Consider the following 27703-nt stretch of genomic DNA (forward strand, 5'->3'; position numbering starts at 1 on the left):
GGATTCACTGTGCACTGAATATAGGTGCTCTGCAAAGGGATCATACAATCTTAGATTGTGTTGATATAGGGGAGACCACATTGCAAGTATCAAATGTAGTACATTAGAATGGCCTAAGTACAAGGAAAAGCTGATAGATTCGCTTTTCCAGACTTGCGATCATTATGCAACTGGCAACAAAGGTTCTTGATTAGCCAGGGCATCAAAAGGTATGGGGTGAAAGTAGGAGAGTTGAAGTGGATCAGCCCATGATTGAATGGCAGAGCAGACTCAATGGGCTGAATGGCCTACTCCTAAATCTTACGGTCTTAACATGGATAACTAAGCAAAAAGGTCATAAGGCCACAAGAGATAGGAAAATTAGGCCATTTGGCCTATCAAGCAATTGCTTTATGGCTGATCCATTTTCCTTCTCAACCTCATTCTCCTGTCTTCTCCACATAACCTTTCATGTTGACTAATCAAGAACCTATCAAACTCCAACGTAAATAACCCAATGACCTGCCCTCCACAGCTGCCTGTGGCAACGAATTCTACAGATTCACCCCATGATATGTGGATTCAATTTGTATAATATTGGACTGCTCATGTAACACATTCCAAAGGGTTTAGGTAGCAAATAGCAAACATTGGCTAGCCAACAAGATGATTTAGTGGAAGTGAGAAAAAATTAATGAGGCTGAATTTTGAAGCATTGCTGGATGACAGGAAAATGTCCTGGTAACCACCACTGTGAAAGGATCCACATTTGCTCTGTTTATTCTACAAACAGCTGTACCCTAGCCATCTCCTTCCCATCATTACGTAATCCCACATTGCTTGATAAACCGGCATAAAAGTTTTTCTAAGATGATTTGGGGTAAATAACAAAATTAGACTCTCTTCTCATGGATAATTACGATTGCAATGCTTGTGCTAACCTATATAAAGCTCTCCGCAAACATTGTAATTGATGAACAATTAAAACATATTCTGATCTGTTTAGCAATATCAACTCATAAAATGATTCATTACTCGCAAACCTTTAAATAAACATTATAGATGTGTTTGTTAGCTGATTTATATGAATACATTCTGCAGCTGCTGTCATGCATACAATTGGCACAAAGATGTCTCTCAACCTTTTCATTTAAAAGATAATTTAACTTCACATATTATAATTGTTATAAACAAGACTGATAGATGAAGGTCCATGGTGATTTGCAATGTACAAGTAACCTGTGCATCTTAATCTGATGTATCACATAGCCAAAATTACACCCAAGGCCATAGGCATAAAAGGCCTTGCACCATCTCTTTATTAAGAGATCCAGAGGCACAAGATTAAAGAGTGTCTGTGCTGCCAAACTTCCTCCAAAATGTTGAAAAACTGTGACATTCCAATAAAGATATTTTTCCCCTTTGGCAGTCCCTTGGTATCAAGGATGCTTTGGTTGAATAAGAATGACACCTGCCTGTTCTAATGTGAGGTAGCCATCACACATTGGGCACCAATGAACTCAGCATTGCCAGGTCTTGGCCTAATGAATATTCAAGTGTCTGAACAACAGGTTCTACTGCACATAACACAAAACTGCCATTTTATATTTGCATAATATTCAGATCCCAAGAAAAAAACAGGTGTCCAATAAACTGCCTCCCATCTTCAAAGGAATGTGAGTTTATGAACATTTCAGAGGAAGTCTTGGCAGAACAGACACTGTTTTAAGATCTCATGGGTGGGACTGAAACAAGAAATGGACAAGAGATGTGCGCAGACAGTATGAGTATGAAAATATCAGACTCTCTCTTCTAGTCCCTAGCTCCTCCTCTCCAACATTGTTTGAATACTCAAACTTAAGTGCTACCACGTTTCCCAAACTAATTCAGTTTTTAATTCTTAGATGTAAAGAAACAGTTTTAATACAAGTCTCAGGTATATTTATTTTTAAGTGTTTAGTTTCAGCTCAAAACAAATAGGAAAGAACTTTAAAGTTTAATTCTATTGCTAACCAGCCATAAAACAAGTAAATTATTTTGAGAGGAATAATAGTTACAGAAGTAATTTTTCATTTCCAGCAAGGAGTCTTAATTTGCTTGCAAATTGTTAAAGCCCCTGGCAAATTTTCTTCTGTGCACAGATAAAGATCCACCTTCTGTTCATGGACACCAGAGGTGTCTTGTGAAATGTTCTGGTGCAATGTTAGAATACTACTTAGCAGTATGCAAGAACATATAGAAATGAAACTGCTCGTTCCAACAAGCAAGTTATCCTATCGCAACCTTTGAGGTAATTTGTCATTGATGGTACAGACAGACTGCAGTCTCCTCTTTTCAATTGTTTCATTGCCAAATTACAAAAGCTGAACAGGATGAAGGCAAGTCTTCCATGGTGTTTTGGAGTTCAAAAAATTGAAAGGTAAGCAAAGAAACATCAGATTCTGAGGAGACATGATAAACAGAAAATGTGTTATGTATATTACAATGCTTTACACCCTGGTTTAGAGAAACGTCTTGTTTCATGGTATACATATATATAGTTAAAAGACAATAAACTTGACTTAATATTCATATTTTTGGATTGGCTGAAAATGATCAGCAAACTGCTTTATTAATGCAAGAAAATAAAATGAGATTATCAATTGTTTTTTCATTTGATGTTTATTTAAAAAGTTACATAAAAATGGACTGACAATGTTCACTATTGTAACTAATGAAACCAAATAGGGTGAATCTATTACCACTCCATGTGCATGTGGTTATAAAAATAGGCAAAAAGCTAAAAAGTAGAAAATAAAACTTTGTACAACGCATTCTGACTTCATCTATACAATTCAAGTTTTGCAAAAATACTTAATTTCTGGAGATAATTGGTTGAACTCAAATGTCAGTATTCAAAAATTTAACCACAAATTCAAACTAATTTACTTGCACTATATTCACATATAGCTGACCTTGGAAGGTGAAGCTTTACAGAGGTATCTGGCAATGTTTTGGAGGGGTGGGGAAGAATAAAGTGGGTCATTACAGTGCATTAGAAAATTACAAATCACACCTGCAATATCTCCCCATTTGATTATCTGAGCTGCTTAGTGGAGTGCATCCCGGTCCAGGTGCTTCCCAATAATATTGTGCAAGAAAGCAATACCAAGCCATTTGTTATATCTGGTTCAAGAATACTATAACTTTAGGAATTGACTGACATCCTATTACCCAAATTGCAAGTAGATGGTCTATTACAATATTAAATGCAGATCTATAAAAAATACTTGTAAAATTACTGAAGTAAACATTCACCAATTTGGAAGGAAACCATTGTTGTTCCTGGTCAGGTTCTATAGTATACACATGGATGGAAGTTGAACCTGTAATTAACCTACCTTTTACCTATTTTAGGCTTAAAGTACAATGCGAACTAGAACATTATTTTCTTGTATAATACAATTCTGAACAGAGAAGCATTGAGGACAAAAATGAGTATTTTAAGAGATAGTTATAGACATTCATTTTCCACGTGCCATTTACCTGAAGGATTGTATGTTTATATTTTAATTTAAAATGAGCATAAATAAACATTCTAAAAAGCAAAGAACTTTAAATTGTTCTGTAATAATTATTATAATATTTTCAACAGTAGCATTTATTCAGTATTCTGTCCCAATATCCTGCAGTAACTTGAATCTAGCTACAGTAAGTTTTCCCAGTGCTTCTTGCAATAAAACCACATATCCGAAACAATTGCATTTGGCAATCCAATATTCATTCCAACAAAATTAATTGAACAAAAAGTTAATGAAAGCTTGTTAGCTGTGTCCAAATGTCAGTTGACTTTTAGAACTTTCATTAATCCAACTGCATGCAATAATTAACTAAGAGGTACAAACTCTTAAACCTTTTTAATAAATGACTTTGATTGTAATTCAACCAAATAATGTTGACCAAAGTGCCAAACAAACACATTGCATTATCCAGGCTCTGTAGTAGCCATTAAACAATAAAGGCAGCAGGATTTAAGGCTTCTCTGGTTATTTTCTTTGGTCAGACGTTGCAGAGTGGAACTGTGAGGGAAGTCAATGCAATTAAGAAAATAATTAAAATTAAATAGGTTTATGGAGCAAAACAATTGCAGCTTCAAGTTACAATAAACTATCAAGAGCAGTAATACATTTCATGTATCAAAACATTATATGCCCAAGTAGAAAAACAATGCACAAACAAGATTTTAGTAAACATGCTAAATGCAAGTATTGTGAATTCTTTCACAGTATAGCTTTCATGTGCAAATCAATTAGCAAATGTTGGGGGGGTGGGGGAGGGAGGAAAGCAAATCTTAATGCCTCTTTGCCCTGCTGAGGAACATAATGAATGGCAGAGTTTAGGAGTGCTTAATCATTCAGTAAAGCAAACTCTAGCAGTGAGAAAAAATCCATTACCAACTACAGAACTGGCTGCCATTCAAGATTACAGACTCCCAGGACAGAGGCCTTGAGATCACAAGAATACACGAGCAAACCTAAAAATGTGTTCAAGAGTTTAAAATTACCTGACATTGTTTTAGTAAAGTTAATTTTAGGCATGATATGCTATTAGTATTTGCCACTTGATTAATACAAAGAACATTTCAAAAAGGGAGATCCAATTCAAAAAGTCAAGATCATAAATACCATGGCAAGAACGATATGCTAAACAATCCCTAGGAACTCGACATTTTTGCATCTATTCTAAAGATCAAACTCAAATACAGTCCCAATTGAATTATTTCCCCACTGCAAAACTTTAGGATTGCAAGCTTTGAGAGTGCAAGTGAAGAAAGAAAGGGGGAGAGAGAGAGAAGGGGGGAGGAAAAAAAAGAAATCAGAATTTAATAATTGCAAAAGTCAACATGTTCCAGCAGGTCTCGGTGCTGACTGGTGGGGTACTGAGCTTTGCACTTGGGGCATTCCAAGAAACTGTCATTAAGATGATTTTTAGATCTTGGGAAACTTGATTTCTCTTCACTCTCACTGTTTCTGTTCAACCCTGGCTCCAGGAGGCATTTGTGTTCTATTTGCTGCAACAAAAATATGTATTTTTAAAATCATTTCCACAAATATGCATTCAATACATTTCAGTATTGCTGAAAGGTTAAGTGTTCAAGGTTTGTATGTTTACTTTCCAATTCATTTGTTCTAGAATGGATGGTTCAAGACCACATGAAGAGTGCTGCTACAGCCGCAGAAGTGGAGTACTCTAGTCTTATAGTCCAATATTAATTTTATACTCTATTGCCTCTTTAACTCTTCCCACCAAAACACAACACTAACCCTTTCAAAATATTAATTTTCATCTAGCACCTAATCTCAGTCTCGACTCCCAATTCTTGAAGCCTATAATCCTCCTCACAGATCATGATGCCACCAAATGTTGTTATTACAATACAACATCATAGATCAGTACAGCACAGAAATGTGCCCTTCAGTCCATCCTGGACTGTTAGTCTACTAGTCCCACTGACCCACACCTGGATCATAACCCTCTAATGCTCCACCCATCCATGTATTTATCCTAACCTCTCAAATGTTGCGATTGAACCTGCATACACCACTTTTGCTAGCAACTTATTACATACTTGCAGCACTGAGTGAGGTTCCCCTTAAATGTTTCACCTTTCACTTAACCTATGACCTGTAGTCCAAGGTTCAACCAAACTCAGTGGGAAAAGCTAGCTTGCATTTATCCTCTCTATATCCCTCAATTTTGTATACCACTGTCAAATCTCCCCTCATTCTCCAGCGAATAACGTCCTAACCTATTCAATTTTTCCCTATAAATCAGGTCATCGTCCCAGCAATACCCTTGTAAATTTTCTCTGTATTCTTTCAATCTTACTGATACCTTTCTTATAGGTGGGTAACCATAGCTGCATACAATACTCCAAATTGGGTCTCACCAACATCTTGTACAATTTCAACATAACATCCCAGTTTTTTTATGCTAAAAAAGGTCATAAAGTATAGGAACAGAGCTAGGCCATTTGGCACATCAAGTCTGCTCTGCCATTTCATCACGGCTGATCAATTTCCCTCTTGGCCCCAATCTCCTGCCTTCTCCCCGTATCCCTGCATGCCCTAACTAATCAAGAATCTACCAACATCTGCTTTAAATATACATAAAGACTTGGCCTCCAAATCTACCTGTGGCAAAGAATTCCACAAATTCACCACTCTCTGGCTGAAGAAGTTCCTCATCTCCATTCTGAAAAGGATGCCTCTCTACTTTGAGGCTGTTTTCTGATCTTAGACTCCACTACCATAGAAAATATTGCCTCCGCATCCACTTTATTGAGGCCTTTCATCAGTTGTTAGGTTTCAATTAGATCCTCCCCCACTGATCCCCATTCGTCTGAATTCCAGTGAACAGGCCCAGAGCCATCAAACTCTCTTCAAATGACATGCCTTTCAATCCTGGAATCATTTGAATGCTCTCCAAAGTCAGCACATCTTTTCTTAGATAAACAGCCCAAAACTGCTCACAATACTCCAAGTGAAGACTCACCAGTGCTTCATAAAGTCTCAACACTACATCTTGCTTTGAAATTCTAGTCCTCTTGAAATAAATGCTAACATCACATTTCCTTTCCTTGGCAAAGACTCAACCCACAAATTAACCTTTAGGGAATTCTGCACAAGGACTCCAAAGTCCCTCTGTACCTCAGATTTTTAAAATTTTCTCTCCATTTAGAAAATAATCTACTCTTTCATTTCTCCTACCAAAATGCAAGACCAGTCATTTCCTGACATTGTATTTCATTTGCCACTTCTTGCCCATTCTCCTAATTTGTTTAAGCCTCTCTATTTCCTCAAAACTCCCCTCCACCTATTTTTATATTGTCCGCAAACTTAGGTCACAAAACCATCAATTCTGTCATCCAAGTCATTGATATATAACATAAGAAGCTGTCCTAACACAGACTTTTGTGGAACATCACTAATCACCAGTAGCCAACCAGAAAAGGCTCCTTCAATTCCCACTTTTTGTGTCTTGCCTATCAGACCGTGCTTTATCCAAGTTAGTAACTTTCCTGTAATACCATGGGCTTATAACTTGTTAAGCAGCATTATGTGTAGCACCTTGTCAAAGGCCTTCTGAAAATCCAAGTACATACACAGATTTTCTTTTGTCTAAATTGCTTGTTATTTCTTCAAGGAATTCTAACGGATTTATCAGGCAAGATTCTAACTTAAGAAAACCATGCTGACTACAGGCGACTTTATCATGTGCATCTAAGTACCCCAAAACCACATCTTTAACAATTGACTCCAACACCTTCCCAACCAGAGGTCAAACTAACTGGCCTACATTTTGCATTCTTCTGCCTCTCTCTCTTCTTTTAGAGTGGCATGACATTTACATTTTTTCATTCCTCTGGAACTATGCCAGAATCAATTGATTCTTAAAATATCATTACTACTGCCTCAACAATCTCTTCTGCCACCACTTTCAGAACCCTGGATTGTATACCAGCTGGTTCAGGTGATTTATCTACCATCAGACCTTTCAGCTTCCCAAACACCTTCTCCCTAGTAATAGCAACTTCACATATTTCTGCCCCCAACACACTCAAACTTCCAGCATACTATTAGTGTCTTCCACAGTGAAGCAAAATACTTATTCAGTTCTTCCGGCATTTCCTTGACCCCCATTACTAACTCTACAGCATTATTTTCCAGTGTGCCAATATTTTCCTTATCTAGCAAATATTTTCAGAGTATTTTCTACTCTCACCTCTCTTTTACACTATGTCCTTGAATAAACTTTTGATATCCTCTTTAATATTATCGACTAACTTACCTTCGTATTCCTTCTTTTCCTTGTTAATTACTTCTGTTGGTTTTTAAAAAGTTTCCCAATCCTCTAACTTCCCATTAATTTTGCTCCATTGTACACACTCTCTTTAGCTTTTACGATGGCTTTGATTTCTCTTGTTAGCCACAATAGTGTCATCTTGCCTTTAGAATAATACTTCTTATTTGGGATGTATATATTCTGCGTCTTTCAAATTGCTTCCAGAAGTTCTATCTATTGCTACTCCACTCTGATTTATGAAAGTCAAAGAGCCAAAAGCTCTCTACAACACTTTCAAGGAATTATGGATCTGTATTCCCAGATCCCCCTGTTCTACCACACTGCTCAGTGTCCGAAAGTTCACTGTGCAAGTCCTACCCTGGTGTACCTTCCCAAAGTGCAATACCTCACACTTCTCTGCATTAAATTCCATCTGCCATTTTTTTAGCCCATTCTTCGATTTGGTCCAGATCTGCTGCAAGCTTTGATAGCCTTCCTCACTGCCCACTACGCCTCCAATCTTGTGTCATCTTCAGATATGTTGATCGATATCTATGAAGTTATACCATCACAAATGGAAAAATAAATTATTTCCCCCACAATGGATAACACTCAAGTAAATTATCTGCATACTTACAGTATTCTCAAGTCTTGCAATTTGCTCTCGTGCCTTCCGCAATTCTTTCAAGACTTTGTGCAATTCATGTTGCAGATTTTGACGTTCATGTTTTTCGTTTTCAAAGTCTGAAGAAATGTTCTGCATCTATAAAAGATTAAAAAGTAATTTCACAACCAAATGCATGACAAATAAATTAGCTTCCATGCAAATTGTTAACTTTATATGGCTCTGTATTCAGAACTGCATTCAGTTTTGACTACCATATTACAGAATAACTTTATTTCTATTTCTTGTGCTTTCTCTGGAAAGAATACAAAGGAAATTTCCAAGCATTTTGTCATAACTGCAACCTGCAAAGAGGATCAATTAGACAAGTTAGGAACCTAGAAAGAAAACAGGCAGGATCCAGTACACTTCCCAAACTACTGAGGTCAACAACTGGAGTTACTGTGGTGGTAGTTAGTGGTGAAGGATAAAGATTTGATTTGGTTAAACTTCTTTGGTAGAGGACTGCAGAAAAAGTACAAAGAACTGTAAATATGAAAGGAAATTGGATCATTTCAGGTCTGGAAACAATTAGCTGGGGCATGAAAAAGAGGTAGAAGCAGTCACTATTAAAAAGGTATTCAGAGCCATGGCCTTCAACAACAATGGACAAAGCTTAAAGAAAGTTAGGCTGTGCAGCTGTCTTGACCAGCATCAACAAGGAGCAAGATGTTCGAGAATTTTATGACACTAGTACATTCCTTATGCACAATACAAAATAAAACTTAGAATAAATCTGGTATGGCAATCCCAAATTGCTTTAAAAGGAACATAAAATGCTGGTGGAACACAACAGGCCAGGCAGCATCTATAGGAAGAAGCACAGTCAACGTTTTGGGCCGAGACCCTTCGTCAGGACTAACTGAAAGAAGAGATAGAAAGAGGGGCATCACTGGAAGAGGCTTCGCAGTAGTGAATTTAAAACGCTTTAGAAGGTGTTAGAATAACATTGTAGACCAAGTCATCTAGTAAGATATTAATATTTTGGATAATTTGTAAAAGGACACAGTATCCTTATTACACAGTCTCTTGCGACCAAGGATAAATTGCTTTGACTCCAATTTTGTGGGTTTTAAGGTGACTGAGAAACCCAATGCAGGAACCGCTGACTCTTCCACAGAGAGAGCGGGAGGTGTCTGACTCAACGGGCAACAGGAAAGTCTGACAGGTGGTGCACTTCTTCCACATTTAAGTCTAGGTTTCTGTTCTCTCAATACATGGACTGGAAGTCCTCAATACAAATACTCTTTCTCCACTAGGCAAACATGGGCCAGGAATTCCTAAGAGTGAGTAGAAAGGTGCACCTTTTCAAGGAGGCTCTAGGCATGACCTTAAAACTGTCCAGTGTTTGCCAGATAATCCCTTCACATGACAGATCATGGGAAAGATTCTATTTTGAGTCAGGTGCTGAGCATGCAAACAGCAAGATTTGGGAGAGTACACTGACCTTGGTTTGCTTACACTTTCAGTAAATTAGTAGGATTTTGATGAATCAATACTGTTACAGAGGAGCAACACCCAAGTCCCAGGCAGGAGCATTTATTAGATTAGATCATCATCAGGTATGCAACTGTAAACACGTCCAGATTACCCACACCAGGCACTGAAGACCACTGCACTGTTCATATAAACCACGCATATTGATATCAGGCTCCAGAGCAGTGGCATCAAAAGCATTGCTGTAAAGGGCCCTACAATGGTAGCCATTCTTAGACAGTATCTCATAGATAAATCTAACCAACAAGAACCACAGGGTATTAGCTGACCCCATGTTCACCATAAATAGCATTTAGCTGAATCCAGCAAAAAAAGGCATGACCTTAGGGTAGTCAGTGGAACCATAGCAACTTGCTGATAGAATTGCATCCAAGTTCTTCAGCATTTCAAGATCAGTTATGACCCAGACACCCAAGATTCTACCTCAATTAAATCTAAGGAAGAAAGTGAAGTTATCAGAGAAGCATGTGTTAATAACTAGTTATTGAAAGCAGTTCAAATAACTCATTTTCAATCAGTTCACAAAAGGTTTCAGTTGATAAACTAATTCAGAGGTTCCCAATTTTTTTTTATACCATGGACCCCTACCATAAACTGAGGAGTCTGTGAACCCCAGGTTGGGAACTCCTGAACAAGTCAGTGGAACTCCTTTGACAAGATATTTCAATGAGAAACCTCTGGATTTACAAAGGCCACTTCAAACACTGAAGGAACCAACAGGCCATTTTTAACTCATTAACTTGTGGCAAATGCATCTAAAATACCATACAGAGTCACCATGGAAGTCCACCTTCACTTAATGGGCGGCCTCCATGGTATTACATGATACTACAGTTGGTTAAATTCGACAAACTCAAACTCCCACTATCAGTACAATTCAGATGGAGAACACTAAATAAGTACAGAACCGCACATTTCCAGAGCCATCTAATGGGACTGATTGCTCGCTATTTAGCTGTGCCAATTATGTAATGACACTTCGCTGTCACTTTAAACAGCAAACATTTATTGCATTTGAAGTGATAACAGAGCAAAAACCAATTGATTATACAAAATCAAAAACAAAGATAGATTGAAATTTCAAAAAAAATCCATAATCCCTACAATGTGCCTATTAATAGTCTATACTGTAACTGCATCTAAACATTCACACAGCCATGAGCTTATTGAATTACAGTCAGTTTACCCTCAATGGATTGTTTCAACTTAATGGTCTGGTTGATCAGCATGTTGCTTTTGCGTTTTGGTCATTTCCATATGATCTCAATATGTTAATATGTTGTTTGATTTGCAAAAGATAATGCTCTGAAACTGCCTTTACATAGGCTACTTCTGTATATCTATTTTACAGCTAAAATAGGCATCCGTTAGTCTCGTGAGACCATGGATTTGCACCTTGGAAGGTTCTCAGGGCACACGCCTGGGCAGGGTCGTATGGAAGACTGGCAGTTGCCCAAGCTGCAAGCCTTCCCCTCTCCACGCCACCGAAGTTGTCCAAGGGAAGGGCACTAGGACCCAAGCAGTTTGGCACCGGTGTTGTCACAGGGCAATGTGTTGTTACTGCTAGTGACAAGGCTAAGCACTAAATACATCAGCCACAAAAATCTGTCTGCCTTTCATTCCCATAACTTAGCTATCAACTTGAATTAAGAATATATTAACACGTCGTGAATCTATAACATTATTTAAAAACAACACTATTCATAATACCTGTTGTTCCATTATTCTATTTCTTGATTGTTCTTCCTGCTGGTTGATGGAGGATCTTTGAAGAAGCTGGATCTAAATATTAAAAACAATGTTCTGTTAAGATGAATTCAAAAAGGGTGAAATAATTTTCACACACACATTTAGAAGGGCTCAAGGAGATTGCTTTGCCCAAGAGGGCAAAAATCCTAAGATTAACTTAAATTTTATTTTAAAAAAGTATATCTTTTAAAGCATGTCATTGAAGGTTGTAAATGAAAAGAAACCAATAAGAAAATTATCAAATATGGCCAGAGTTTCTGAAGATTGTGTTGTAGAACACTACAGCACAGTACAGACCCTTTGGCCCACAATGTTGCACCAATCTTTCTAAAATCAATTTAACCTACATAGCTCTCCACTTTCTATTATTCATATGCCTAACGTATGTATCTGCCTCAACCATCATTCCTATCAGGATGTTCTGTGCACCCACCACTCAAATAAACCAACCTATGATATACCCCTAAATTATGCCCCCTCATATTAGCCACCAACCCCCCTGGGAAAAGTCCCTGGCTATCTAGTCAATCTATGTCCCTTATCAAAGTCTCCTCTCATCCCCCTTCACTCTAAAGAGAAGAGCCCTAGCTTGCTCAACCCATCTTCATAAGACATGCCCTCTAGTCCAGGTAGCATCCTGACAAATCTCCTCTACACTCCTTCTAAAACTTACACATCCTTTTCATGAGGTGACCAGAAGTGTAGTCCAAGTGTAGTCTAACCTGGGTTTTGCTTGAACTCATTCACCCCCAACTAATGAAGGCCAATATGCCATATGCTTTAGCAACCCTATCAACTTATGCTGCAACCTTAAGGGATCTCTATAGATGTGAAACTCCAAAATCCCTTCCTCCACACTTTTAAGAACTTTGCCATTAACCCTGTACTCTGCCTTCAAATTCGACCTTCCAAAGTGAAGCATTTTACACCTTTACAGATTGAACTCCATCTGCCAACTCAGTCCAGTTCTGCATCCTATCAATGTCCCATTATAATCTATGACAGCCCTCCACACTACCCACAATTCCAACCTTAAGCATCATCTGCAAACTTAGTAACCAACCCTTCCACTTCCTCATCCAAGTCATTTATAAAAATCACAAAGATCTAGGATCCCTACGGAACACCACCAGTCACCAACCTCCAGGCAGAATACTCTCCATATACTACCACCCTCTGCCATCTACGAACAAGCCAATTCTGTATCCACACAGACTAGTTTCCCTAGGCACCAATGGTCCCCCAGTTTTCTGAAAGACCATGGGGCCTTACCAAACACTTTCCTAAAATCTATATACACATTTTGTATCATCTTGCAAAGAACATTAAGTTTTAACTTCAGTTGTTAACTTTAAAAGAATTCAGATTAGGTGTAAAGGACTTTAAAATACTGGAAATTTATAGGACTAAAGAGAATTACTATTAAATGTATAAACAGGATATCACTATATTTAAACATGGCAACCTCAACCTTTTCAACGAGTATCTTGTATCACTTGTCAGTGGGTCTTTTATATAGAACTCTAAAGGCCCTGTATATACATTGATGTACCCATAGTAGGTAATCTACCTCTTAAAAGGATTGTACATGTGTACTTAGATACAAGCAAGCACTGTATTGTATCAGCATATCAAGAGTTCTATAATATAAAGTATAAAAATTAAACAGGTTCCTCCACACTAAAATGTAGTTTAACAATAATGATCTAGTAACAATCAAAATATTCAACAGTAAATATTTGCATGATTTCTTTTAGAACATCAGTAGCTTCTGAATATACTACTTCAATAGCTTTCAGCCATTCTAATCTTCTCATCAATTCATCCAAATTCACAAAAGTGTCCAGTCCCAGAAAGTCCTCATGTGATCTGTTAAGGATTCAAATACCATAATAAGCTAACAATAAGAGCAAAAAAACCCTTCACCCAAAAGGTATTAAATAAATGATATAGACCATCAAGTTAAAAAAGAACCATTAAAGAGAAGAAAAAACATTGTGGCAAGTAGGCTACACCTTTGCACAAGGAACAAATTGGGAACCTTGTTGAGATGTCAAATACTAATGAAAAATGCATTTTGTATAAATAAGCTAATTCCTTTGAGATCTTGAGTCTCATACCACTGAAAATATACAAAAGCCAACAAAATCCCTGAATTAACTGACCAGTGAGTACTCTCAGGGTTGAACTGACAGCAAAAGAATTACAAATGCAAGAAAAAACAAAAAGCTGGTGTAAAAAAAAACATTCTAAAACATGGTTCAAATATACTAAAATGCAGTTACCTACATCCCAATGTAAAAAATTCCTGAATATCTGATGCCATAGCTTGCATTCTCAATCATTTATTTTGTTAACAGATACGATTCTATGTTGTGTCCTCACAACTAATGCAAAATGACACCAGCTAAAATGTGTTGCAGTGGTACAATTGTAGAACAAAGAAATACTAGGCATCATTAAATGTGAACTGAGTTTTGACCTGATACAAAAGGTCAGCTGATCTTTTTTTCTCCTCTTCATATTGAGCTTTGAAGGTCTCCAAGTCAGTTTGAAGTCTCTGGATCTTCTCAGCTGAGGATTTCCTTTCTTCATCAGCCTTCCATTTGTTGCACCCTTGCTCTGTGTGTAATTTGATACTCATGGCCTTGACTTCCAAGTTCTTTTCTTCATAACACTTTTTCAATTCAGAAAGTTCCAACTTTAGTCCCTCTGCAATCTCACACTGTTCTTCAAAATTTTGCTTAGCAGTTGAAAGAAGTTCGTCATAGTGTTTCTGCTTCTCTTCTGACAGTTGATCTGCATCAACATTGAAATGTAACTCGTAAGCAAATGGCAAATCAAAAGCTTCATAAACAATGACCTTATAATCACAGGTTCAAAAAAATCCAACATAAGCAAAATATGTCACATGTCCATTTGGACCGACAGATTAATATTTTTGAAAAATATTTGAAGTGAGATTAGCGCATGGTATTCAAATCAGTACTCCAAACTAAAAATTTACTTTAGATGTTAGAAACATTGGTCTAATCAACTAGGAATGCACCCGAAAATCCTTTCTAAAAGGGTAATGAAGGGTTATTTCATATCAGATAAACTGTTAAGATAGTCTGGAACAACAATTAAAGATTCTGGTTAAAGCCATCCAGTTAAAGGCCCAAGAAAGTTATCCCCAAGCAAAGCATTCTAAAAAGTCTTTTTGTACGCTAAGCCTAGTATTAGAAGATACTTCACAGTAAAACAAAATTAAGTGATAGAGATTCCTTAAACTAGTTGCAAAAATGATTACAATTTTAATGTTTTCTTTTACATTATTCAGAGAAAGTTGAGCATAGCATTTTTTTTAAAATATCAGAATGTCTCAGCTCGTATTTTCAACTGAAGAAAATAACTGTCACAGGAAAAATAGGTACTTCCGGTCTTGGGGACCAAAGATAGCTTTGATTTTTAATCCTTGATCTACAATAAAGAGCATCTCATCTGAAATTGATAGAAAAATATTCTGTTTTGAGAGTACATAAAAAGTGTATGATGGTATTGCAGGGTTAAGTTGTTTCTCTAAAATAAAATCTCAAACAGGAATGATGTAGTTCCATACTTGCTGTGCTGGTATCACAATGTTTTTTAGTTTCCTGCTCCAGTTCAAATATTCGGGCCAGTAGCCCCCTGACATAGGCCTCCCGCTGTTGGTCATAAACTAGCCATTGCTGGTTTTTCTCAAGAGCCTGGATAGAAAACCAAACACATATTATCAAGTAACAAAAGTATTTAAGTTACAGCAAGCTGTGCACACATAACATTCATTAGGTTTACATAAAGTCTACAAATTCTGGAAATCTAGAATTTGTATATTCTTTAAAATGCTTTGGTCAGCATCGAAAAGGCCAGATTCAAGTTTACAGAGCACTTACATTTCTCTTGCAGAGGCTGATTAGTTTAAGTTCGATCAATTTTTTAAAAAACTTTACGTCTTAGTTACTGCCCTGCCATGCCTTATAAAGTTTAAGCTATATCAAACATATAACTAACAGTGGAATGTTTCAATATTCTCTCATTTGCTTCAGACAAGCAGTTAAATCTCAAACTATACAAAATACCTCAGCTGTGGAGGGGAAGAGTACCCATTACCAATGTGTGCCAGCAACAGGTTTCTTACCAGAAAGGAACAGGCATATACCCAGCTAGTGCGAGTGCCAGCTAACCTTAAAGATGCAGAGACAAATCATGGTGCAAAGCAACCTGGAAAATATTTGTTTAATGTCATCTTGGCAAGAAACCCTAGTAAAAAATTGTCTATGTTTTTATTAAAATGGTTTCCTTCATAATTAATATAGAAGCTTAAACGTCTGATGGTTAGCACAAAAACTTGAAACCATTCTGACATCTAGTGGAGAACTGTCTAGCTACAAGGTAATAAAGCATTAACATTTACAGTACAGTCTGCCCTCCTTATCCGTGGGTTCCATATCTCGGATTCAACCAACTGCGGATCAGGAGGGCCGACTGTATACTCAAGTTGGGCAACTCCCTTAGCTCTATATAGATTTAGCGGAAGTATTTAACCAATGTTCAAATATAATCCAAAGTGCCCAGATTCATCACCTTCCAGCAGAGGAAGGAACATCAGAAGGGTAACCACATCCCAGATTGCCTTAGTGACCAAAATAGGTGAATGTGTTCAAGAGAAGCCTGTTGGCCTTTGGCCTATTTAAACATGGCTTTCAAAGGCAGTAAATCACATTATTACTTCCATAAAGAAAAACAAAGCACAGGCAATCAATCCTTAAGGGTTTTGTTCCCAAGGACTGCCTAAGCTGATTTCTCGGCAACTCATACCAGTTAGAGAAAATCCATATCATATCGCTCTAAATATACTTGCTGTAATTCATTTCATTGAATATTCACCCAAATACTGTTCATAAACTAATAGAGTACACGCACACCCTGCTTAACATTGAGGATGCGCACCTTGGAGGTGGAGCTCTATGCAAATTAGCCCCATGCTGGGTCATAAGAGCATTACAGAAATGGACGTGTGTCTGATTAAAAAAAATTAAACCCAAGATATATATTATTTTAAGTATACACAGCAATTTGTGGAGTAACAAACATGAAATAGGCCTGCACATCAGTGGAGGGAAGTGGGTTGTGGTTATATCTTACAGGAGGGACCAGGCTGTGGGTTCTCTTCTAACTTTGGCTTTTCTTTCAAGCAGGCATCGAGATTTGACTGCCTTTTAAGTTTCCTCTCATGAAGCAGTGCTCGGTAGCAGGAAATCATGTCGAAAACACCTCTCTTTGCTTTATTGCTTTGCTCCCAGTCAGGTTATTATCAATGAACTGAAATGAATTTGAATTGACTTTATTTCTTAGATCCTTCATATACATGAGTAAAAATCTTTATGCTACGTCTCCATCTAAATGTGTAAAGTGCAATTTATAATAAATAGTATGCACAACAGGACAGTCAATATAACATAGAAATACAGTTGTGTAAGCATGAATTAATCAGTCTGATGGCCTGATGGTAGAAGCTGTCCTGGAGCCAATTGGTCCTGGCTTTTATGCTGCAATACTATTTCCCAGATGGTAGCAGCTGGAACAGTTTGTGGTTGGCATGACTCAGGTCCCCAATGATCTTTTGGGCCCTTTTTATCCACATCTTTGTAAATGTCCTGAATAGCGGGAAGTTCACAACTACAGATGTGCTGGGCTGTCCGCACCACTCTCTGCAGAGTCCTGCGATTGAGGGAAGTACAGTTCCCATAATAGGCAGTGATGCAGCCAGTATGGATGCTCTCAATTGTGCCCCTGTAGAAAGTTCCTAGGAATTGGGGGCCCGTACCAACTTCTTCAACCGTCTGAGGTGAAAGAGTCACTGTTCTGTCTTTTTCTCCACACAGCCGGTAAGTACAGACCATGTGAGATCATCTGCGATGTGGATGCTAAGGAACTTAAAACTTCAAATGTGTCGCTTGAATTTCCAGCATCTGCAGATTTCCTCATGATGTCTATAGGGGTTAGCCTGTCTCCATTCCTCCTGCATTCCACAACCAGCTTCTTTGTTTATGCGACATTGGCAGAGAGGCTGTTTCCTTGACACCACTGTGTCAGGGTGACAACTTCTTCTCTGTAGGCTACCTCATTATTACTTGAGATTAGGCCAATTAGTGCAATATCATCAGCAAATTTAATTAGCAGATTGGAGCTATGGGTGACGACAGTCATGGGTATACAGGGAGTAAAGAAGAGGACTTGGTGCACAGCCCTGATGGGCGCCTGTGTTGAGGGTCAGAGGTGAGGGAGACCTCTCTTACTGCCCGCAATCTGACAGGAAGTCCAGGATCCAACTACACAAGGCAGGGTGAAGGCTAAGGTCTCTGAGCTTCTTGTCGAGCCTGGAGGAAATTATGGTGTTGAATGCTGAACTGTATGTCCATGACTTGTGTGATCGCAGTGATGCTAGTGCTAGGAATTTTATGGTTTACCCGTCCTTTGCAGCCTTGAACCCAGATGCATGTTTCTCTGCGAGAGATGGAAGTACAAGAAGGCGTTCTTTTCCAAAATAGGCCCACTTCATCTACATTGAAGACAAGCTTGGGAAGGGAATCATCCTTTTTGATTAAGGCCCTCAGTGTTGAAGGAAAATCCTGGGCTGCCTTGCTGTCTGCACTAGCCAAATTCCCCAGAGATACATATGCTTTGGAGGTTACTGTGCTGTTTAAATCTATTAAACCAACTTCTGCTGGCTATAAATGTTACCAACCTACCATCTTCTTCCTGAATACAATTGAAGATGCTTCTTGCCTTTTCCATTGTTACCAGCTAGCTTAGGGACATGTTTCATTGCATTTGGTCATCCACCCATATACTTCATTGGCTAATTGAATGTTTATCATAATGGCCGCCACCGAGAAGTTTTAAGTGCTGTTTAGAATAAATTTTTGTAAGTTTTAAAAATTTCTACAAAGAATTGAATAACTGCATTATAACAAATCAGCACCATGTGGGGTCTGAGTGTATATACATTATCATTAATAAATACCACCAAACATCTCGTCATTTTGAAAATACTTTCAAAACATATGTTGTATGACTAAAGCCTACACTACATAGAAATGAATTTTTTTAAATGTATTTTATGTTTCCACCCAAATGTAAACACCACTATTACAAACTACTATGGACATATTAATTCTGAATGACATTGCAGTAATACAACGTTTGTTAAAAGGAAGTTTCAGTTTAAGTTGATCGTCTTTAATCAGAACTGAAAAGTCACAGACCTACAGTGTAAATTTATTTCTCGCTCCAATGCTACCTTACCTATTGCGTGTCTTAAATATTCTGGGATTTTTTCTTAAAATCAGATTTATTCTCAGGAGTAATGCTTTGGTGTTTTTTTTTTAAGAACTTACATCTTTCAGTTGAGCTTGAACAGTTCCAAATTCATATGATGACGCAGTTTGGTTCTATAATACGTAAAAAAAAAGAATCTGTATTAGGGCCACAGATATAAAAGACAGCAAAATAAAAAAAAAATCAGCTCCAACCTCCTAAAATTAAGAACAAAGACATTTTTCCCCTATTATCTTTACTGCACCTTACTGATTATTCTAGATAACTAATATTGAAATTGGTGATTATATAAAAATATTAGAAACAGTCCAAAGTCAACATGATGTAATTTACTACAGAAGAGCATCTCAAGACTTGTGCAGTAGCCAAGTCTTGTCCCAGGTAATGAAGATGTGAGGAATCTAATTTGACATTGATATAGCAGAAGATCTGGTCCAAATCCATTCTCAGCTGTTGGACTCTTCAGAGGATTAAGAAATAGAGAATGGGGCAAATTACTATTTTTGAATTTTTTTCTATGATAATGAGCTTGCTGACACTGACATATAGAAATATCAGTATGTGTATGCAACTACCAGCACTTCACTTCAAGATTTAATCATAAATAATCCAAATAAAGGACAAGCAAAGAATTCAAAACTAAGTGGTCAAGTCAAGTGCATATTTTTGAGAAAGAATGAAAACCATAAGACTTTGGAGCAAATTAGGTCATTCGGCCCATTGAGTCTGCTCTGCCACTCCATCATAGTTGATTTATCTTCTCTCACAACCCCATTCTCTTGCCTTCTCTCCATAACCTTTGACACCTTGACTAACCTAGAACCCATCTACCTCTGCATTTAAATGACTTGGCCTCCATGAATGAATTCCACAGATACACTATACTCTGTCTAAAGAAATTCCTCCTCTGTTGTTAAGGGACATCCCTCTATTCTGAGGCTGTGCCCTCTGGTCTTAGACTTCCCCCACTACAGAAAACATCCTCTCCAAGTTCATTCTATATTTGAAAGCTTTTCAATATTTGATACGTTTCAATGAGATCCACTCCCCCTCAATTCATTCTTCTAAACTCCAGCAAATACAAACCCAGAGGTATCAAATGCTCTTCATACATTATCTCGTTCATTCCCATCAATCTCCTCTGTACCCTCTCCAATGCAGCACATCTTTTCTTAGATAAGGGGCACAAAACTGCATGTGTGGTCTGACCAATGTCTTATAAAACTTCAGCATTAAATCCTTCAAGAGCAAATATCAAATTCCTAAATCTGTCTACTGTAGTAATTAAAATACTAAGTGACTGAAGGAATGAGATTTTGGACTCCACAATATGAGATTGATTGATTGTCAGTCATTAGAAAAGTAGTTGCAATATTAACTACTAGATGTTATTTTCTGTGGCAAATTTATTAAGTAATTAAAATGACAATGTTAGGAACTTATGAAGCTCAGAGGTTTGGTAAGAGATGCCAGTTTATTGAAGATAGCATTTAGAATCTAAAACTTTAGATGGGGTTAGATGGACAGCAGTCTGAGCTCATTCAAAATTCACCTTTTCTCGCAGGAAAGAGTATTCAGCTCGTAGCACCAAGAAACTAGTAACTCTAATGCAAATTCCAACCTTATAATTTATTTTTCATTCTGAAAAATGTTAAAATTCTATCTACAGATTGAGGATTTTTCAAGTGAATCTCAAGTTTTAGAACTTATAACAGTTTTAGTCAAAAGCAGAAATCAGTTTTCTACAGCTAATTTTGAAATGGTGCACCTGTATTTTGCAGTTAAGTGCCAGGGACTGAATATATGCCTGTTTGGTTTAACGCTAGCTTTATAGGTTAAATTCACCTGCCTCTTTGTCAATGCTCACTTCCTTTTATTGTACATTTGCTTGCTTCCCCATTGCTTACTTGCAGAGGTTAAAAAATTGACAGCATGATGGTCAGTTTGAGAGTTATTTTTTAAAGAAATAATCATCAGGCAGTGGGAAAAGAAAATAACTGATATTTGAAAAACATGGCTTTGTAAATGACCGCCACAAATAGAAATTACGTTAGACTATTTTGAATAGTTCTTTGATAAAGCAAATGCAGAGCATTTATGAAAGTAACAAGGTTACGAATCAGATTCAGGTTTATTGTCACTGACATCAGTTGTGAAATTTGTTGTACCAGCCGTACAGTGCAGACATAACAAATTACCATAAGTTACAGTAAACAATAAAGAGTGTTATCTATGAATAAGAACAACAACACACACAAAATGCTGGTGGAACACAGCAGGCCAGGCAGCACCTATAGGGAGAAGCGCTGTCAGCGTTTCGGGCTTACTCTTTCCTTTCGGTTAGACTTGACGAAGGGTCTTGGCCCGAAACGTCGACAGCGCTTCTTCCTATAGATGCTGCCTGGCCTGCTGTGTTCCACCAGCATTTTGTGTGTGTTGTTTGAATTTCCAGCATCTGCAGATCTCCTTGTGTTTGCTCTATGAATAAGAAGATAGTGTTCAGGGGCTCATGGACTATTCAGTGATCTGAACGATAGAAAGGAAGAAGCTGTTCCTAAAATATTGAATGTGGGTTTTCAGGCTCCTACAAATGACTTACTATAATAATCAAAACATGTCCTATTAAGGAGACAATGATGACATGAATAAAATACAGAAAACAGAAACTGCAAGTAATAGCTATATCTGCAGAAAGGTTGTGCAGAAATCTCCTGGTGTTAGTATTAGGACAATGGTTCTTTTTGAGAAAAAGATGGACTTCAGTTTGGGTATAGAGTGCAGAGTTGCAACAACTTCTATTAGGTGGCTAGGGTGCATTTCCAAATGCCTTCTCTTCCTCTGAGGCTGGATTGAGCCAAGGTGACCCACTCACTCCCCTGTAATAATAGTTTCTGTGATCCTCTCACAGTTTTTCTCCATTGCTGACTTACAAACAGTTGTCAGGAATAGAACCTTGTCATAACCGGGGAAATGCCTGTTCAAAATTCAATGCGCTGAACTCCAATGCTGCCTAGGTGGAGTTTTCATCCTTTTCATGTTATCGTGTGGGTTTCCTTTAGGTGCTCTAGTTTCCTCCTGAATCCAGAAAACATGTTGACTGAGGTTAACATAAAGAGAATCAGGGGAAAGTTGATGAGGATATGAGGATATAGGTTATATGGAAATAACTGGGAAAGTGGGATTGTTGGGGTTGTTTTGGAAGCTGGCATAGACTAGATAGACTTATTGGCCTCTTAGTCATATGTAATTTCTTATGAAAGATATATACAGGAAAGAATTATACTAGACTTCAGGAGACATACAGATGTTGAAGGCAGACACACAGTTGAAAGGTAGAATAGGGAAAGATAATGTGAACCAATTGATAATTTTAAATTCTGCAAGAGCACACCAATCCTCAACAACAGCTAAAGTGGAGAAAGCCATTTAGAAAAGCAAATGAAATATGCAAAAAGTATTTCATGTCCTTTATTGCATTTTAATGCCAGTATAAACAGCATCACAGACAAATTCATACCAATTCCTATTTCTCTTCGCTTTTCCAAATGTCAATTTGTTTTGTTCCATATTGTCAACTAAAGATTTTCATTACACTGACAACTTGTACACCCCAGCCAAATCTGACTCCCATTTCTAATTTGTTGAATACTAACTTGTAAAGTATTTTTGCTATAATATTTTTGCCCATACAATTTAGTTGTTGCCTCTTTATTGCTGTATTTAGTAGCACCCCAGTTTCCAGTATGAGCAATCAAGGACACCGTTGTGCTGTTTAACAAAGCAGAGCAGAAGGGCATACCAGCAGCCAGCCAGGTGAAACCAAAAATGAAGCACCACCAGCTGGAAAATAAAGCTGGAATATAGGATTACTTGAGTGCTAAACAGCAAAAAAAAGTTACAGAGAATTAATCACTCACAATCTAAAGATCAGATCAAGGTTCTGCAGTTGTACCACACTCAGTGTTGAATGATGACGGATGAAGGAAGAGGCTTAAACTACATTCACAACCTCCACAATAAAATGACAACATGTGAATGCTAAAGAAAAGGCTCAATTTTTCACAATGCTATCAAGTGGCACGTGGATTTGGAGAAGCATTTAGCACCAGACCTCAATGCAGCCTTGATGCAAACATGTTCGGAAGAATAGAAGTGACCGACAGCCCTCAATGTCAAGGAAGCCTTTGATCATTTGTGGCCCTGAAAAAGCTGAATAATGGGTTTCAAAAGGAAAAACACTCCAGTACTTGGAGTTATACATTGCACTCAGGAAGCTAGTTCTGGTTGTTGAAATTCATCACACCAGCCCCAGGAAATCACTGCAGAAGCTCCTCAGGGCAATGTCCTATGCCCAGATAGATTTATCAATCTCAATGGCATCATGTAAGGATTCTCAATTTTGACAAATGAAGCAACCCCTGTCTGTATGCAGTAAGTCCCAGATAAAGTTCAGGCATCGGCTGATACATAGCAAGTAACAATTGATCCATAGAAGTGCTAAGCAATAACCATAGGAAACCTACAGCACAATACAGGCCCTTCGGGTCTCAATGCTGTGCCAAACATGTACTTACTTTAGCAATTACTTTGGGTTACCCATAACCATCTAATCATTTGCCATGACATTCAAAAACACTACCATGCCTGGGCTCCCTGCCATCAATACCATAGAGTAGGAACTCATCTGGATCAGCCACACAAAGACCATGACTTCAAGTAGTTCAGAAGCTGAGTATCCTGCAGCAAATGACTCACCATTTTTCACAAAAGACCTTTTCACCATATGCAAGACAAAAGCCAAAGTGGTTACTCTCCACCTGCCTGATTGCAATGCCAACATGTTTTGAAAAATCTATGGCAAAGCAAGTTTAAATATTGCACCACTAAACTATTCTACCTGCTACGTAGAGATGCAAGGAGCATCACTTATCCCAGACATCTACAAGGGTTGCCGACCTTTTTTTAATGCCTTGGACCCTTACCATTAACTGAGGGGTCCGTGGACCCCAGGTTGAGAACCCCTGATCCACAGGAATCTTAAACCTTCTGAAAGTCATTGCCTTAAGATGAAGTTTACCCTGTTTATTTTTTCAACTCTGAACAGTGGTGCAGAGGAAAGTATGCATGGGTTAGCTATACTTGAAATACTACTTTAAAAAAATCTGTTTAGCTCCTAAAACTCAAAGCAACAGCCTTCAACGTTTCTTCTTCCTGCGTCACTTCTGCTGTTTCCCTAATCTCAAAAGAACATTTTTGCATTCTCTAATGTACCCATGTCCTATGTCCCTGAGCACTGAATACTGCAGTACTCATGGCCATAGGTCACTTCCCCACCCCCCCAGCACGGGGTACTCACTTTTCCAAAGGCAGGACTCGTATTATACAATTCAATTGGACAGTTTATCATAGTAAACCCAACAAAATTTTACTGGTTGGACACAGCATGAGCAAATCAAGTTTTAGATACATCTACAAATTTAAGTACAAATACTGTAATTGTTAATAAACTTTACCTGGGCTTGAAATGTTGAAGCATTCATTTCGAGTTCTTTACACTTTAATGTGATTGCAGACAATTCATTTTTCAGGTTTTCGGTTTCCTCACTCAAAGACTTGAAGAGCTGCTCTTTAGTTTTGGCATCTTTATCTTTTTCTGCAAGCTGGTTACGTAGAGAATTCACATCTTTCCCACCAGATTTTGAGAGTTGATCTTTCATTGTCAGAATCTGCTTATCCCTCTGTTCAAGTTCTTGGGTCTGCTTCTGTTTTGTGGTTTCAAGTGTTAGAATTTTCTAGACACAAAGAAAAACTTTGTGAGGATGCAACTTGAAGTTTTCATGTTTAAAAAAAAAATCACAGAATTTTATCAAAATGCAAGGATATCACCTCCCAAGGAGAAGAAGCCAGTCTAATTTTGAAGCCAAAATAAAGTAGTTATTGGAGCCTAAAGTGTAAAATAATACAATGGTAGAAATTTGGGATATATGTGCATTGAACTTGAAATTTTCAGTTTTAATGCCTTAAAAAAGCACCACCCAAATTGTTCAGTCTGAAAAATTTTGTTCCAGAGGCTATGTCAGAAAGAAATTTTCCAATAGTATCCAATTTTCAATGAAAGCACCTAATTGCAGGAACCCAGTAGAAACTGACAAAATGTTTGACAGGTTCAATTTAGGTACAAAATCTATGTTCTGGTAGATTGTTTTAACCCCAATACAGGTTTCAATAAAACAGCAGCATGAATGATGAAAACTACCACCTGCTTAACAGCTATGATAAAAACTGGCATGACTACATGCTGAACAAGTATGAGGAAGTTATGCATACCAAAATCAGAGATTCTATGTGCAGCTTATGTAATCCATTCATAGGCACTATCTGCCATTTCAGTTCTATTTGCACACCACAGCGAATAAAGCAGTCAATGCCTACATACTACAGCAAGGCCTACACAACATTCAGACATGGCAACATTTGCTGCACAAAGTGGTCTTCATCAAGACACAATTTAACCACCTATTCTTGACATTTAAATGGCATTACTCTCTCTAAATCTCCATCAATATCCCAAGCATTAACACGGAGAAGAAACAAGAGATGTCAGCCATATAAATAACATGATTATAAGAGCAAACCAGAGGCAATGCATTCATCGGCGAGTGACAATTGCAGATTCTCTCCAACTGAAAGGCAAGAGTTAGGAGTGTAAAGGAATACTTGCAGTCCTGCTGAAGAGTCACGGTCCGAAACAACAACTATATTCTTTTCCATATACGCTGCCTGGGCTGCTGAGTTCCTCCAACATTTTGTGTGTTGACCAGAAACATTGTTTCTCTAGGAAAACTCCCTGAGCGCTTCCGGGTTTATTTCCGGCTTCCACAGTATTGTTATTCTGGCATTGCATAGGCCTACCCAGACAGAGTTGTCGGGGAGAAAGGTGGGGATTTAACAGCTGATATGAACGCCGGGGGCGGGGTTATTAAGGGAAGAGAAGTGGGCTTCAGCCACGCAGCGCAAAGGAAAATCGGAAATGAAACATTAACCCCTCTCGCTTTACAGCACTCATCCTTTTACGAAGGCAGCCAGCCACGGTGCATAAAAATGCTGCAGCCAGGTTAACGGGCACATTGCCAGGCGAAGGGCAGAATATCACGTCTCCAGCTCTTCCATCTCCCCCTCAAACCTCACCCGTGGCCGTCTGCGGATCCCGCACAGCCCTCGGCATTCACCGCGGAGAGCGGCTCTCCGAGGGAAGCCAACGCACCTCCAGGAGCCTGTTCCTCTCCCTCTCCCACGTCCGGCCTTTGCTCAGCTCTTCCAGGGACCTCTTCAACTGCGCGTTTTCCTTGCGGAGTTTCTCCGCCTCGCCGTCCGGCTTGGTCACGATGTTTTTGCCGAGGCCGAAGCGGCTACTAATGATGTTTTTCGAGGTCATTTCTCACGCGGCTGCGGCCACAGAAGACGAGCGACAGACAGACTCGGCGCCGCTCACCAACCGCCCCGGCAGAATGTCATGGTGCGAATTCAAATCTCCCCGCCTCCAACCCCGGGGCACGTCGGGACATAGCCGGGCGCGCGCGCGCACGGGTCGTACGCGTCGGGCGGACGCGCGCACGGGGGTCCGGTGGAGAGCAGCGCCCATCGTTACGATGCAGACCATTATTCCAACTGCGGCCACGCAGACCTGGGGAGCCGGGTTGAAACCTGCACCCTCCCGGGTTCCCTACCCACGTCCCAAAGATGGGCGGGTGGTTCAACTTTCCTGTCAGAAGCAGACAAACCCAGGATGTAAATGCCCTGAAGCTTTTTGCAGCACTGTATATTATAAACAAAAGTTAACAGGTACTTTAATAACATCATTTTCATGGCAGGTTTAAAAAAAAACATTGCTGCATAATTAGCCACAATAAACCGCCTCTAATGTAGATGAGTGGCAGCATTTGAGGGGAAATTAGTGGCCGGTCGACGGCAGTACGCCCTTGATATGGGTCAGCAGAAGGGTGCGTCTCCGAGTTGTATGAGTAATTAATAGCACAGCAAGGCTTGCCTCTCGAGTGAATTCCTGATCTGAGAACTTCAGTCAAGTGAAAGATTATTTTCATCTGATGTCTTTGATAAGCCACCCCAGCAGGCAAGCGTGGCGTTATAATCAACCTTTCCAATGTGCGATTGGGGATACAGGCTTTCAGATAAAGTATCTGGTTAAGGTGGCGCTGCACCGCGTGCCTGCTTCTCAGATGTCAGGCAGGTGTTGGCCAGTTGTCATCAGCAGCACAGAGGCGAAATAACCCCTTTGACAAATTAAAGCCAGCCATCCCCATGATACGACGAACCCACGGGCCACAAAAGCGCCTTACGTAATGAAGACCAGTGTACTTTTGGCATATCCACGACGGGGGGGGGGGGGGGGGGGGTGGGAATAGATGCCCTTGCAGCCAGTCTCGAAAGGTTATTATTGTTAATTCCTGCTTGCCACTCGCCTAATGAAGAAATCCAGTAAGATCTAGTGAAATATGAAATTCTGTTGAGAACGCCCTGTGATCTGACTTTCGAACTTTGCTGTTAAGCGTATTCTGCCCGGCAGCCGCGATGCCCTCGAGCTGAGGACAAAATACATTAAAGTGGATT

At 38.8% G+C, this 27703-nt stretch overlaps 1 protein-coding gene across 1 annotated transcript; it reads right to left on the reverse strand.

Annotated features, from left to right (window-relative positions):
- Positions 1 to 2633: 2633 nt before the first annotated feature.
- cep55l (centrosomal protein 55 like) lies at positions 2634 to 26907 on the reverse strand. The gene is made up of 8 exons (XM_059948054.1): positions 26340 to 26907; positions 24589 to 24867; positions 19135 to 19188; positions 15315 to 15441; positions 14196 to 14512; positions 11675 to 11746; positions 8441 to 8566; positions 2634 to 5029 (listed from the first exon to the last, which is right to left on the reverse strand). Exons 1-8 carry the CDS (start codon positions 26508 to 26510, stop codon positions 4841 to 4843), a joined length of 1335 nt encoding a protein of 444 aa, XP_059804037.1. The 5' UTR covers positions 26511 to 26907; the 3' UTR covers positions 2634 to 4840.
- Positions 26908 to 27703: the final 796 nt, after the last annotated feature.

This window comes from Hypanus sabinus, chromosome 22 (genome assembly GCF_030144855.1).
Source record: "Hypanus sabinus isolate sHypSab1 chromosome 22, sHypSab1.hap1, whole genome shotgun sequence".
Taxonomy (NCBI): Eukaryota; Metazoa; Chordata; class Chondrichthyes; order Myliobatiformes; family Dasyatidae; genus Hypanus; species Hypanus sabinus.

Bases quoted from the DNA above. Each gene is read 5' to 3' on its own strand.
- cep55l (XM_059948054.1), bottom strand. From the start codon at position 26,510: ATGACCTCGAAAAACATCATTAGTAGCCGCTTCGGCCTCGGCAAAAAC. The intron at 24,868-26,339 runs GTGCGTTGGCTT...CTTTGTGTCTAG, and splicing joins AGAGGAACAGGCTCCTGGAG to AAAATTCTAACACTTGAAAC. The intron at 19,189-24,588 runs GTAAAGTTTATT...TACGTATTATAG, and splicing joins CTTCAACATTTCAAGCCCAG to AACCAAACTGCGTCATCATA.